The sequence below is a fragment of the Astatotilapia calliptera genome, chromosome 2 (genome assembly GCF_964374335.1).
Source record: "Astatotilapia calliptera chromosome 2, fAstCal68.1, whole genome shotgun sequence".
Classification (NCBI taxonomy): Eukaryota; Metazoa; Chordata; class Actinopteri; order Cichliformes; family Cichlidae; genus Astatotilapia; species Astatotilapia calliptera.
The window spans coordinates 34,881,801-34,896,631 of record NC_137423.1 but is presented as its reverse complement, the minus strand read 5'-3'; the positions used below and the strand labels follow the sequence as shown (position 1 = coordinate 34,896,631).

Sequence of the window (14,831 nt, the reverse complement as noted above, 5' to 3'; positions counted from 1 at the left end):
AAATGTATTGTAGGTTTTATATAGTATCTATCTATCTATCTATCTATCTATCTATCTATCTATCTATCTATCTATCTATCTATCTATCTATCTATCTATCTATCTATCTATCTATCTATCTATCTATCTATCTATCTATCTATCTATCTATCTATCTATCTATCTATCTATCTATCTATCTATCTATCTATCTATCTATCATTATCCTTTATTTTTTCTCTTTCATGTGACCAGTTTGGCTCTTATTAACTGAAAACTTGAATGTACTTGGCGCAGTTCCAAAATGTGGCTTTCTTGAAGCCGCTTGAAAGGGGAGGGGGTATTTTTTTTATTTTTTTTTTGCAAAAGCTCTATAGGGTGTAAGACGGAGGAATAAAAGACAGAAAGAAAGATGGCAGTAATTGTAATATCCTGAGATTTTTTCGCTCAGCCAAAAAATTCGTGCCATTGAGCAAGTTTCACAGGGCTGCCGCTGACTCGCTGCAGGACACATAAAATCTGATCAAGTTCAGAGACGCGCTGAGTGCTTCAAGCGGCGCTTTTTAACTCCAAGCCTTTCACATCCTTTCCCCCTCAATCTGTCCCAGGAAGGAGCTCACATTCTTTATTTTAGGGGATCTGGGCTAAAAAAAAAAAGCGAGAGAAAAAAGAGAGAAAAAAATCAAATCAGTCCTTCATTCTGTTCTCGCCCTCATCCTACCGCATTCACTCCCAGAACATTTCGTCGAGAAAGAGTTATAGATTGAAAAGGTGAGTTTTCCTACTTATCCGTCGTCTTTCTGTGCTAGAGAGAGAAGAAGAGGCCTGTGTGAACTGCATGCTGTGGAAGTGCTAAACTCTACACTTTATTTAGCCCGTGGAGGTTACACGGGATTTAGTTTTGTTGAAGTGAACCTCGGCTGCTTAGTGTTTAGGCCTGTTACTCATATGTTGATTCAGTTGTTGCAAGAACCCGCAAACCTCTGTTTTTTCTTTTTCTTTTTCTAACCAGCTCGCATACTAATATAACATTTACGCTTTTTTTACATAACGACTCGACAACATAACTCAATAACTTATTTTGAAGGGGGGAGAGGGAAAAATGAGATTCACTTCATCGTTTTCCTCCATAAGCCGCTCTCTCTCCCTTTCCCTCTCCCTCTCTCTCGCTCAGCCTCTCTCCCTCCCTCTCTCTACTTTTCTTCATCTCTCTCCCTTTCTCTCTCTCTCTCACGACGAAGGGATAGCCTCTCACAGTTTACTCCCCCCTTCATTCTCACACACTCGTCTTCTCATACTGCAACACAGTAAGCGCGTACACACACACACACACACACACACACACACACACACACACACACACACACACACACACACACACACACACAGTGTAAGACGAACACATACACACAGAGAAAAAAAAACTCATCGGGATTTATTGCGACCTTTGTGAACTTTCGCAAGCGACAAGCAGCCTGTTAAGTTTTCCTAAACTCCCTCCATATTTTATTGGCTCGTTGAAACGTGAATGCTCCATACACCACTTAAGGTTATGTGCCGTGTATTCGCAAGCCATATTACCGCTATGAAATAATTAAGTGACATGGTTAAGATGAGTCACAAATGTTTGTGAGCCACAGAGCAGCAGCGTAGGCACCGAGCTCTTGCTGAGAAAAAGGGGGGGGGGGAGCTGTCATCAGCCAGGCCTAATGTAAAGCAACTGTTGCTTGAGAGTTAAATTTAAAACTACCGCTGATCTCTTCTTGTATCCTGGCATTTGTTGAATATTTTTTATTCAATTCACTGCACGAATGTGGAATTTGACAACTGGGGACATCAAACACTCATTTACTAATTATTCATGCTCTCATCAAAACAAACATAAAGAGAGTCAGGATTACAAGAGTATTAGGTAGCATTTTTATTTATTTTTTTATTTTAAAATGTCTGTTTTGTTCTGTATTTTATCCACGACTTCTTGCCAGGAAGGGGAGCATTTCCCGGGAACGTTAACATTATTATTATTATTATTATTTATTATTGAACAATAGAAAATGTGGGAACTTTCAAATAGTGGGGAAATAAACTTTCCAAAACTAACGTGACTGCGGTTTTGCGTATTGTTTGTCTCATGCACACCAGCTTTTTTTTTTACCCCAAATATTTAACATCGAGCTCTGCGCTGAGTGGCGTTTTCCTCTCACGTTTGGACGTATCTATTTAATTTAATGTAGGTAAAGCTGCAAATCCATTTTACAATCATACTGATTTGTATATTTAATTTAATATTTTTATATGTTCTTTTTAATGGCCAATTGCATTAAATTCTTGCAGGAATATGCATATATATCATTACTTTGTATTTGGGTGTGTGTGTTTTTATTCATTCTGTAGCTAGACACATGTCATCCCCCCCCCCCCCCCCCCTTTTTTTAAGTATCCGTAATGAAACGTGCCAATTTATTGAAGGCTCTTCTGCAGGACTGCGGTATTTATAATTTGCTTATTTAGTTATCTTTCCTGGGATTACCTCACTGGGCGTTGGAATAGCCTATTGGTTATAACATAATCTTCTTCCAACTGAGCATGCGCGTTACCTAAAAAATATCAGAATATTTTAGTGTGCATACCTCTGTGACAGTAGGCCCACTGCTGCTGGAAAAGAGCAGAACATAATCATCACCCTAAATGGTAAACATCTCACATTTATATGTTTATTCTAACTAGATGTGTTAGAGTCAGTAATTATAAAGGATTTTTCCATTGTGTAATTTCGTAAATGACCTAGATGCATGGTAATTCTATTCTTATATAAACCAGTAGACATATCACAGCCCAGTCTTTTTTCTCTCTCTGTGTATGTGCGTGTAGCAAAGTTGAGTGATTTTTTTTAGTCCATGATGTCTGGCCTGTGGCCCACACTATGTTTGGCCGGCTTAGGCCGCTAGTGCTATAGACAAGTTTGTGGACTTGAAATTAACTCAGTAGTGACCAGACAGAAGTATAACCTTAATCTCTCCTAAAATGGAAAAGCTGCAACCGAATGCCACTGTATGTGATCCTGTTTTCAGTATTTACATTTTAAAATGTAAAGTAAAGTGATCAATGTATCCCAGAGGCACAATTACATGGATGATTCTGTGATTCACTGTTTTGGATAAATAGACAATGTGAAGATTGAACTTCCACATTTTGCTGTGGTTTAAATGTGTCATGTCTGTTGCTTGATTTATTAAGAAAATGAATTGTGGTGCTTTGTGTGTTGAATAAGGGTGCATTCTCTATCACTTTTCCCACTTCTCTTATATTCGACGGAGCTTAAAACACTACAGTGGCTCAGGTTCGCATTCACTCGAACATCCAGTAAATTTAATAGAGTCTGAGAATAATAGAGGTTCTTTTATTTGTTCCAGCTCTGCTATTTGTCTTCATAACATGTGCATCCACTTATTTTCAGAATGCATAGTGCTTTCACAAAGCAAAAATTTACATTATGCTTTGTGTTTTCAAAACACATGGAGCTGCAACAAATGCTGTTTTAGTTTTTCCTGCACATGTAGCAGCTGATAATGAGAAGGATTTTCTCATCATATTGCTTTACAATACAAACGGTAATTTAACTGTCTTGTAATATAGAATTTCACAGTGCCTGTATTACGTTGATACTAGGCATGTTTTTGTGCTATGCATGTGTTTAGTTTTTTTCAATTCTCATGTTTTTCAGTGGCGAAATGTTTCCGCAGTTCCATATTTTCGTCATTTATTTCATTACAGGCTCATAACTGTATGTAATACAATAATAACTGTGCAGATCGTTGTATGTGTTTCATAGATTATATGGTCAGTTGGGCCTTGACTGACTACAGCACATGGAGTTTGCCTTTATATGGCTGATGGAGAGGGCTAAATGACTTCTTGCTGTGATTTGCTCGAGCATCTGTCTCCAAATGGACTCATCCCAAACCTGTTAATTCATCTAAATTTCATAAAGTCATGGCAAGACTGTGCACTGCCATCCCTCATCAATTATAATATTTCAGCGCACTCCACACTAATGCATGCAGTTGTTTAAACAGCCACACAAACCCACATACACACGTTCTTATTACTACAAGAAAACACAAACACAGCTCACACAATCACAAATGAATATGGATACTTGAAATCATTTTGTTTTTGGTTTCCATTTGAAGTTTTTTATTATTATTATTATTATTATTATTATTTATATCTTGTGTTACATTACAGCATTCACCATGTGTAACGCTAGTGATTTGTATACGGATAGTGACTAGATTATTATAGAAAAGCAGCCATATTATTATAATATAGCCTACAACAGGCTACATTTCATTTTAATATGTGTGTGTTTATGTGTGTGTGTGTGTGTGTGTGTGGTGGTGCTTGTTTTTCCCTTTTGTGTGCAAATAGTTTTCCCCAAAAAGGGTCTTATTTAATAAAAAAAAAATAGACTTCTTCTCATCACCATCCAAGGTTAAATTAACTGAACTTGCTGAATTTTCAGTCCAGTCTATAACATTGCTTCGTATTCAGTAAGCCTTGAATTTAAACTGGCATTTGACTTGTCTTCCATTTTTTCTCTGCATTGCGCCTTTATAATATATTTGATTCATATTGACTAAGAGCATCTTGGAGCGACATGGACCTTGTGGCTGTAAAAACTATGCCCTGACATGAATGTTTTGATTGTTGCAAGTGATATTTCACATGCAGCAGTCACCAGAATTTCATCTGCCTTGTCAAACAGCCAGCATAAACCAGACTTATAAGGCTGCAGGGCTGGAGGAGATTTCAGATGTCAAAATGCTTACATTTCTTACAAAGTAGATATTTGACCTGAAGTTTTGTACATTGACGTGCAATTTTCAAATTAGTTGTTTGTCATAATAACATTGCATGTGCGTAAAGCCTAACCAAATAAACACTGTTTACTGTTGTTGCCATTGCTTCCAATTTTATGATTTATTGTTTGAAGGTAACCTCTCACAATATTTATCTCATGAAATTAAAAAATTGTTACATTTATGTAATATTTAAAGCAGGTACACTAACTAACTGAAGAGCTCACATTTCCTTGCTATAGCACAAAAATGGGGCAAATATTAAAAAGGCCTATTAATTGTTAGATATGTGTAAGCCTTTGTCTCAAACTTAACTTGCTGAAAGGGTATACCTGAACAGCCTCAAAATCAGCATATGAATTTAAGTCCTTAAAGTGCAGCTACTCTAAACAGTTTTCCTTTGTTTCCTGTAAATGAGGAACAGGGGTTATTTGAGGTCTCTCAGGCTTTTATGCCATCTGAATATATGATTGGAAACTTTCAGTTTATTGGCCATTAAACCTCGATTTTTTTCGGAAATGCATCAGGTTAAAGGTTGATAAACATGAGCGTCCATTACAATCCTCACGGAATTAGGCCAGTTCTGGGAATGTCTACTATTTTCCAGCATTTAATGTCAAGTGGGCCCCTTGCTTTGTCTCTGCATAGGACCCACTGCAGGTGACGTCAGAAAGTTTTTTTTTTTTCTTTTTGCACGTTGATTATACCACCAGCTCAAGTCTTTGGAAATAAGAGGGGTTTTCACCTTAAACCTGCAAGCTGCAGTTCGGATCTTACGCCGAGTTGTGTAGATTGAAATAAAAGTAACAGATAAAAGAATCAGGCTAAAGTGGTTAGGGTGGAAAAAACCCCCCAAAAAGCTGCGTGTTTATCGAACCAGAGCCACGTCAAAGCTCGAAAACGTGCAGAAATATGTGTTGCAGTTCAGCAGCGTGGGGAGCTTGAAGCTCGCTGTCCTCACAGCACCCCAAAGTAAGAAAGTTTATCTGAGTTTCCTAGGAACAGTGGAGCCTATCCACTGCTGTTCGTCACGTTTCATAATCTGCATTTTACGTAACCATTTTCACATTTGTGCCAGCCTGCACGACGGTGCGTGATGAACTTTTGAAAATTATTAATTTATTTAGGCTTAATAAGAACAGCGTTATATACAGGCGTGATTTACAATAAGCACATGGATAAAATAGTACATCTTGTTCTGCTGTACTCCCCAGTGACACTACTAGAAATGTATGTTTGAAACAACTTTTATTTCCAACAAGATGATTATCGTGCCTCGTAGGACTACTTGTTGCTTTATCAAAGTTGTATTTTCCATACTACACGAGCCCAATAGATTACTGCGTCCGTACGGAAATGTACTCTAAAATAAAAATGTACCACAATGATCTTACCACGGAGAGAGAACAGTAGCCTTCTATTACTATTAGAAAAAATGTGGATCTAAACGTGGTGCTCATATAGGTTAATGAGTGCCGAAGCAATTATGTTTTTGTTTGTTTGTTTGTTTGTTTGTTTGTTTGTTTGTTTGTTTGTTTGAATCAAACAACTGCTGCATTTGTGAGGAATAATATTCTGTAACTCTGACTATTTTCAAACGAGGTGCTCTACTCAAAATGAAAGTCTTGACAATAATTGGCCTGGACACGCAAGGACCAGTCTCTCTATTATACTTGCCAGGCAGGAGCAGGACATTTGCTGAAATAAAAGGCATGAAGGCTGGGAACTGATTGTGTTGTGTTTTTGCTCACATCGGTTTTTAATCACTCGATTTCTACTAGAAGATTAGTATTATGCATTAACCTGTGCGTTTTTCCTACGCAGAGATTTAGAGAAGGGGAATTATAAGACGTCGCCTGAAGTTAAAGAGGCTGCAATATTTGGGAGTATCGCGGCACATTTCAAAGCATTTTCTCTGCGATATTTGAAAACGGAGTCGTGCAGTGAACGCCTGCGTGTCCCTTTTAAAACAAACCCAGCGCCTGTCAATCACAGCGCATTCCAACCAATCCCAAAGCTCCCTTTTTAAAAGCAGGTTGGCCTGCTGTGCTTTTATATTGCACCATGGCCTGTTTCGAAGCATTTTTACTACCACGGTTATTGCCACAAATCAAGAGGGCAAAGTGAACGGCATGGGACTCACACCAACTTTAACGAAATTGAGTCTGGTTCCTACTTCTGCGAAGTTCACGGCCAAGAATTTCACATGCAGATGATATACAACAAGGAAAATGGAAACAGAATTTCTAGGTGTATCCTGAGTGCTGAATTGGTTGATTTTGCAAACTCATAGCCAAACTCACAACAAAACATGACAAGCCTTTCGAGGTTTAGTGGCTGCCCTCTCTCTTGCGTCAACCCCGGGGAGAGCAATACTGAACCCAGCGTGGTGCTGCCACCTTTGGCAGGAGAGCACATGGGACACCCCACTGGCAGTTCCTTAAAACTCTGCCCCTCGCACAATTTGCGAGACTACCCAGAGACGAGGTCCAGTGCATATGTTGACCATTCGGTTCCCAATTTTTCAGATTCTGGATACCCCAGTCACCGGTTAGAGCACAGCCCTAGGGGCATTATCATTGGAGCCAATCTTTCTGGAGCCGGCATGCCACCCGTCACTGATCAACTGGCATCAAGACCTAACCAACATGGAGGGATTGGACGCTATCGTGACTTTCATGGCTACAGAGACAACAGAAACCATACTTTTTTCACAAGTTATCAGGAGCAGGCCCATGCGTCCTCCGACGCATCTCGAGATCTCGGCAGCCAGATGATGCTGGGTCTGCCTGGCGACCTCCTCACCCGGACTCACCCGTACGGCCAAACTATCAGCCCCAAGGGAAACAGCCAGCAACTTGTCACTCAGTTCCTGGGTCTGTACAAACCCCTGAACATGGCAATTCAGCGTGGAGGAGGAGACGCTTTCCTCAGGTGCTCAAAACAAACAGTAAAGCATGAGCTGGTGTGCAAGTGGAGTGACGGCCAAGAGGGGGCTGGAAAGCTGCCTTGCTCCAGAGCCTTCGGGACCATGTATGAACTTGTCACCCATGTGACAGTGGAGCATGTCGGAGGACCTGAGCACTCTGAATATGTGTGTCACTGGGAGAATTGTGTGAGAGACAGGAAGCCTTTCAAAGCCAAATACAAGCTGGTGAACCACGTCAGAGTCCACACAGGGGAAAAGCCATTTCCCTGCCCATTTCACGGCTGTGAGAAAGTTTTTGCAAGATCAGAAAATCTAAAGATCCACAAGAGGACTCACACAGGTCAGTTAATGATAAGACAACAACACAAATAGTGATAATGATAATAATAATAATATTAATAACGTTTTAGTAGTTTTCATTTTTTACCAATGTGAACATATTTTTCATGTTTTCAATATTCAGTTTTTTTTCTTAAAAACATTTATTATTATTATTATTATTATTATTATTATTATTATTATTATTATTATTATTGTTATTATTACTACTACTACTACTATTATTATTATTATTATTATTATTATTATTATTATATCTGCACAGCACAATGTAAAGTGTTATTGAAATGTTACGCAAAGCTTTTTGTGACACTTGTCGCCTTCTCCGTTACTGCCTGACAGAGAAGTAGTAAGACAGTTGCAAACTATGTGTAGTATAGGCAGCAGGCCTAGTGGTTTGGGTGCCTCTCCCACTTCATTCAGTGAAATTATTAAATAAATCCCGGGACACCGGAGAGTCGTGACGTAGCCGTTACGCTGCCTCTGCCTCCCAGGGACTCATCTCCTGTACTCAGGAACACTAACAGAGCACATCACACTGTGATGTAGCAGTAGTTGGTAAGTACAGAGATGACCTCATTCATTGTAAACAAAATGAGTTATATTTGAATGATTTCCTTATGCCCTGTTGACTCTAATAGACATCTTACTTGAGGCAGTGTGAACCTTTTATAAAAAGAAAACTCACATCACTCTACAGACTAACTTTTGCCCTTTTTTCTGCACAACTAACATAAGCACAGAATTATATATATATAATATTTCTGCTTGTGTTGTATATAAAATATTTCAAAATTTGCGGAACAAGATTTAATTACAATGAAATACAGCCAGATTGTACTGAATAGCCTCTTTAGAAATAAGAGAAGCTGGACCGAAAGGCGTTTATTAAGCAGCCCTTTTTCTTGTGCTGTAAATTATTTTACTAATGAAAGCAAAGAGACAGAGGCAGAACAGAGAGGCTTAATGGCATTTAAGCTATTACACAACTGCACACTCTGTTCAGCTTATCAATTTATGTAAAAATATATATTGAGATATTAGCTTTTTCTTTTTAATTCTGTTTTTAAATTTAGATAAATATGCACACGCAAGGATTACGATTCAGACTCTTTTCTTTTCTTTTTTTCCCTTCAGTCCGGCAGGAGGACGAGGGCTAGCAGCTATAGGCAGCTTTGTGCTAGAAGAACAATTAGTATCCTGATGGCCATAATTCACTCTAAGCATGGTAACTGAATTTAAACAAATCAACTGCGGTCGCAGGTTAATCTAATGCATGTTTAACTAGGCCCTGGAGCCTTTTTGATTTAGTCTGCAGATACACTGCCTCATTTGTTGCAATTAGCACCGCACCAAAGTTTCAGCAACTATTATTTGTAAATTGTTAGCAATTTACCTTTTAAGTGTCACATTCTTAAAGAATTCTAACCGATGCCTATGGGCGACTCTGTGTTTTGCTGAGCGAGTGATTAAAAGTAATTTCACACTGTTGGGCGAAACATGGCTGTGCACTTTAAAAAAAAAACCAAACTTTTAGATTCCCATTTCATATGACATGGCCCACCCACTGACCCAGCCCACATAAACATTAGTTTACATGGTCAGGCAGAACATGCGGAGACCTGCAAACCTTTTCGTAACTCGCCGTCACTTTTCTCTTTGCACGTTTAGGTGAAAAACCTTTTAAATGTGAGTTCGAGGGCTGCAACCGGAGGTTTGCGAACAGCAGCGACAGAAAGAAGCATTCACATGTGCACTCCAGTGATAAACCCTACATGTGCAAGGTCAGGGGCTGCGACAAGTGTTACACCCACCCAAGCTCCCTGCGAAAACATATGAAACTCCACTGCAACAAGACCCAAGTCGCCAAAGACGGCGACGCGCGTCCTGGTGGTGGGGGTCACATTGCGGAGGGCAGGTCAAGCCGAGTCTCGGATGGAACCCAGATCAGCCCCACTCATCCACCCACCTCATCTCAAGATGTCCCCTTGTCCCCAGAGAGTCGAGACGAGCCGACCCCGAGGTCACGTTTCCATCACACATTTGACAGCAGTTTGGACTACTCAACACACAGGTCACAGCCCCTCTTGGACCCTTTGTTGTTACAGAGAGGCAGCTACAGGCCTCAGTCCTCCCAGTACCCCTGCAGCCAGACAGGTCACGCTTTTGCCCAGAGCTCAAGGACTTTCTCCCCTGCTTCTTCCTTTCAGAAAAGTATTGTTAATGGATGGTACACATGCCACAGCGGCGTGGACTCTTTCCCACCAAAGCAATGCAATAACATCCCGTCTCTCTGAGGTGTTGTTGGGACACACACAGGCGGCTTAATATGTTGGGCCTATTTTTTCATGTGGTAGCTCAAACCTACAGCTGTTGTTCTCTGTACTTTCGTAAATGTTGTATTACATATTTTGCGTGACGTCCTCAGTTATCCTATTGAGTATTCAATGGAAATGTGGCAAGCTTTATTTGTTGTCGTGAGGTCTGTTCGGTTGGGTTTGGTTTAAAGCCCATACATCTCCCAAAAGTGGATTATAGGAACCGTTATGTGTATTTCTAGTTTTCGTTGTGTTGCATAAGTATTGAAGATATCTATCTTTAAGTGGGGAAAAAATGACTAAGGATTTAATGGAAATCTGCGTGTTGATTAGTCTATTCTGAACTTTGAATCTTTTAAGTAAAAGGAAGTGTCTTGCTGAATGTAGCCCTGACTGTAGGGGTCTTTCTTGAATGTAAACTAGTCTAATGTATGTCTGGATGAATAGAAATATTATTCATGACTTATGTACGTCGCAAGATAAAATAAATATCTAATTTTTTTTCGCCCCCCTCAAGTTAAATGTTGAGGTTTAACAACCCTGCGTGACGGGCCTGGAGCATGAGCTGTAATTAAAATACCGCAAGGCTCACTAGTTTTTTTCCTGCCCTTGATTATGTTTCACTTTTTGCCCCATTTTTTTTTAATTATTTTTATTACACACTGTGTATTATATGTATATTTCACATTTCTGTGCAGAGTAAGAGTGTGAGTATAAACCAGTGGTCGTGTTACTATTCAAACGTTTAATTAGCATACAGTTCAACTGTACATAAGCTCACTGTATAATTAATTATCCTATATTTTATTAAAGTGTCTATATTCTCTTTGATCAGGAGTGTGTGGTTAAACCCAATCAATGCATGATGCCAAACCTTGTTCTTCCCCTTAAAACACATCCAGTGCTATTCGCCATATTTGCAAGTTTGCATTCTTGTGCAAGCCAGACCTACCGATGAGTCTGCATAATCTATATGTACATACATGCAGAGTCTATATTCTAGACTAGATGTGGAAGTGATTTGATTGAGGTAAAATCAAAGGTAACTGTAACGTGGTAAGATAAACTCTTCTTAATACAAAAAGGAAATTGCAGTCTACTCAACGAATTTAATTTTCTTAACTGCGCAATGATTTTTTTGTTGTTGTTGTTGTTTTTTTTGGAGAGGCTGGAGATGTGTTTTTGTTGCGGGGTTTCGCGCGTGTTTTCATTTAGTGATATCAAATCTGATTTTTCTTCATGTTTAAATCAGTTTATAAATTTTATCTCCTTATATTATTTCTGTGTCTTATTTAGACGCACATATACACCATGGAGCGTTTTATTTTGAAGGTGAACAAGCTGTAAAGATAAAAAAGAAAAGACCCAGATTATAAGTTAAACATGCTTTAAAGATATTTACATTCTAAGAATTTTGACACTTTTTACATTCTAAACTGTTTTGCTAGACATATGTGCCGTTCTGTTTGATTTGGGTATTGGTATAAGTTAGAAAGTTTTTTTGTTTGTTTGGTTTTTGTGGGGAAAAAAAGCTCAAAATGATTCACTTGATTGCTCTTTATGGATGCACATATTATTAATAGTTAAATGTTTTACTTCGCCTATAGCACATTTTGGGAGAAACATATGATCACATTTATTTGTTTTTTGTTCCTTCAAATACAACCCTTCAATTAAAACTCTCTTTAAAATAAAAAACGTGGTATTGGGATTTCAGTTTGAAGCCTGTATTTGTCTGTACAGAGCTTTTAGTCCGTTTTGCTACTAATCCTGGTGCAGACAATAGCTCATTTTTAGTGAACTATTGTTCCTATCCAGTCTATTCTGAGATAACACTTCCTGTTTCCTGTCCAAGAAGCAACACCCCCTCTCTAACAATACCAAAAGAAAAAGTAACTGGAAATTAAGTGATCAGGTTCAGGTATGTTCTGTAGCTAAAGACTATGTACACAAGTATGTATGGTATAGCAAATACTGTATGTCCTTGTCCTGCTCAGGAAAGTATAGTGCTTGGTCATTGTGAAGGTGGCAATAATCACAAATAAAGTAAAAGACAAAGAAATTCCACTCTACTACTATTAGAAAATGTTATTCATTGCACCTGTATGGATGTCAGCATATTCTACCATTAAACACGTCAATGACTAGTGCCATCTAACCTCATATACCAGTTTGTGTAATCAGGTCTCATGTGCACCAATTTTATGTTTCCTTGGAATATTTTATTATGTTGATCTGACAGGCTTTGATATATATATATTGTTCTTTATTGCAGTGAAATAATTTTACTTATAGGTGAGTTTGCTCTGATCATAGAATATATGGGAAAAATAGGCTGAAACTACATCTGATTATGCACCCCTTACACATGTTACTTTATACACATTCTGTGATGTTACATAAGAGTTTGCAATTTTAGTTACATTTGCTTTTATTTTTACGTTATTTGTAAAACAATTTCAAGCGACATAAGTTTACTTCTACGCTTATAAAACTGTGGAAAAAAATCCAAAAAACATCTTCTTTAATCTTCTCATCTTTTTTGACTAAAACACACATTCTTCATGTATTTCCACAATGTAATTGTTATCGAGATGGTGATACTTGCAATCTGTGATGCACTTGTTTATGCATTCTGGTTCTAGTGTTCGTTGCTCATGATGCTCATGGGAATAGATCTTTTGGGAGAGTCAGATATTTTTGATGATGCACTTTACAAATCCCTCTTGAATCTGACCGCAGCTAATTTTTGTTTTTAACTTTTCAGTGTGAGACTTTGTGAGAAGCGTCAACATGTTTTATTTCTATTTCAATAAGAGAAAAAACAGTTTTAACCTGTGTTAATGATTTCATTGTTGACTTTAGCGAATTGGTGCCGCTGCATCAGTACTGTTTAGGTTGATAACAATAACATTCATAGGGTTGAAGTTCTGTGTGGTAAGTACTGTGATATGGCCTAACATGAAGATTTCAAGTGGCTGATATTGTAAAATATTTATATTGTGAAGTGTTTCCTTTTTGAGGAAATTTAAGCCAACCTAGTGTGCTTTGATCAGTATGCTTTAATGATGAGATGACTGAAATTATGAGGCCACTTTGTCCTGAAATGCAACAATATCAATACCTTTCATCAAATGCTTTATGTACTACAGTTATCTTTAAAAAAATCTTGAGATATTCTGTAACTCATTCTTCTTCTACTGAACCCCAAACTGTCGCATTCTGCCCTTTTCTGCTCTGTTTCTAAAAATAATACATCTCTCCACAGAAAGCATAATAGAGGTGATCAAAAATAATTTTGAGCTCAAAGAAGCCTCTGTGTTTGTATAAGCAAAATAGTTCTTCTGTAGTGTTAGGAGTCAAAAGGTAACAAGCTAAACACTGATATTCTCAGCCTCCAGCACGTAACCCTTTCTTCATATATTCTGACCATGCTATGGTCTGAACCTTGCCACACCCTTCCCCCAAGTAATCACAACTGATTAGACCTCCACTTCTCAGTTTGCCACTTGTCTGCCGCCATCTTTACTTTTGTACTCTCTGCCTAGCAACAAGCATAGGCGCCATTTTGGACAAGGTATACATCATTTTAATGTAAATAAATCTATTTCACCCTGGGATCTGGTAAATTACTATCTTACCCCCTGGGCTGCTGTTGTGCCATACTTAGGTTGAGCGCCAACTGTGTAACGTGGTCTTTGGTTTTATGCATTATCATAACCACATATGGCATCTAGCACAACTTACACTGTGTAGCTGGCGTACTTTTCTGGGTGCGGCTTAGGGACTGAGCTTGGTCTGAAGAGGCAGGAGAATCTGTGTCAATGTTCATTCTGACTGACCAAATGTGTTTTTAATTGGATCTCTGGCTCCTCCCCCCCTCCTTCCTAGGTCAAGCCAGTGGTTCTTTTGCTTCCCATCTTGGTTTCTTTTCATCCACCCCTCTGTGACCCTTCCCAATCCTCTTGTTCCTCTGCCTCATCTATGTCTATCCCTGCAGCTCCTGCCCATCTTCACCTTCCATGACTTCTTCGCGATGGCACCCTAATCTCTGCCAGAGTGGTCTGATGGTAAGTAGGTATCCTCTGCTAGATCCCCCCCCCTGACATGCATGGAACTTGACTCACATATCTGCTTTTTCTTTACACTGCCACTCCATGGAAAATTGCAACACCACATGGAAAAATGAATGCAGCTGCACTGACTGCTGCTTTATTTTCTTTTGCTTGCCCTTTCCAGCTAAAGAATGGTTGCCACAGAGGGGTGATGTCAACACTGTATAATAAGGACAGTTAAAAAAAATGAACAAATTTTAACTCTGAAGTAAATTACTGGACAATATACTGTACAACTATTAAAAAAGACCGAATAGAAGAGTGAAATTTATGGGTCACTTGTTTCTAT

At 38.7% G+C, this 14,831-nt stretch overlaps 2 protein-coding genes across 9 annotated transcripts in view; both read left to right on the top strand.

The window, feature by feature from the left end:
• The window catches only part of LOC145431882 (uncharacterized), a 97,113-nt gene that overhangs the window by 58,456 nt on the left and 23,826 nt on the right, over positions 1-14,831 (top strand). For 6 of the 8 annotated variants that reach the window (XR_013912199.1, XM_080308195.1, XM_080308188.1 and 3 more), the window contains exon 3: positions 14,428-14,497. The exons of the other annotated variants lie outside the window; for them this stretch is intronic. Coding sequence is in view for 5 of the 6 variants with exons in the window: in XM_080308195.1 (XP_080164321.1) it covers positions 14,428-14,497 (70 nt within the window). In the remaining variant the exon portion in view is untranslated. The remainder of the gene's footprint in view (positions 1-14,427; positions 14,498-14,831) is intronic. 8 annotated transcript variants of the gene reach the window in all.
• zic6 (zic family member 6) lies at positions 744-12,125 on the top strand. Its single transcript, XM_026145025.2, has 2 exons — positions 744-8,110; positions 9,781-12,125. Exons 1-2 carry the CDS (start codon positions 7,153-7,155, stop codon positions 10,404-10,406), a joined length of 1,584 nt encoding a protein of 527 aa, XP_026000810.1. The 5' UTR covers positions 744-7,152; the 3' UTR covers positions 10,407-12,125.

Coding starts and splice junctions, on each gene's coding strand:
- zic6 (XM_026145025.2), top strand. CDS start 7,153: ATGACAAGCCTTTCGAGGTTTAGTGGCTGCCCTCTCTCTTGCGTCAAC. Junction 8,111..9,780: donor CCACAAGAGGACTCACACAG/GTCAGTTAATGA, acceptor TTGCACGTTTAG/GTGAAAAACCTTTTAAATGT.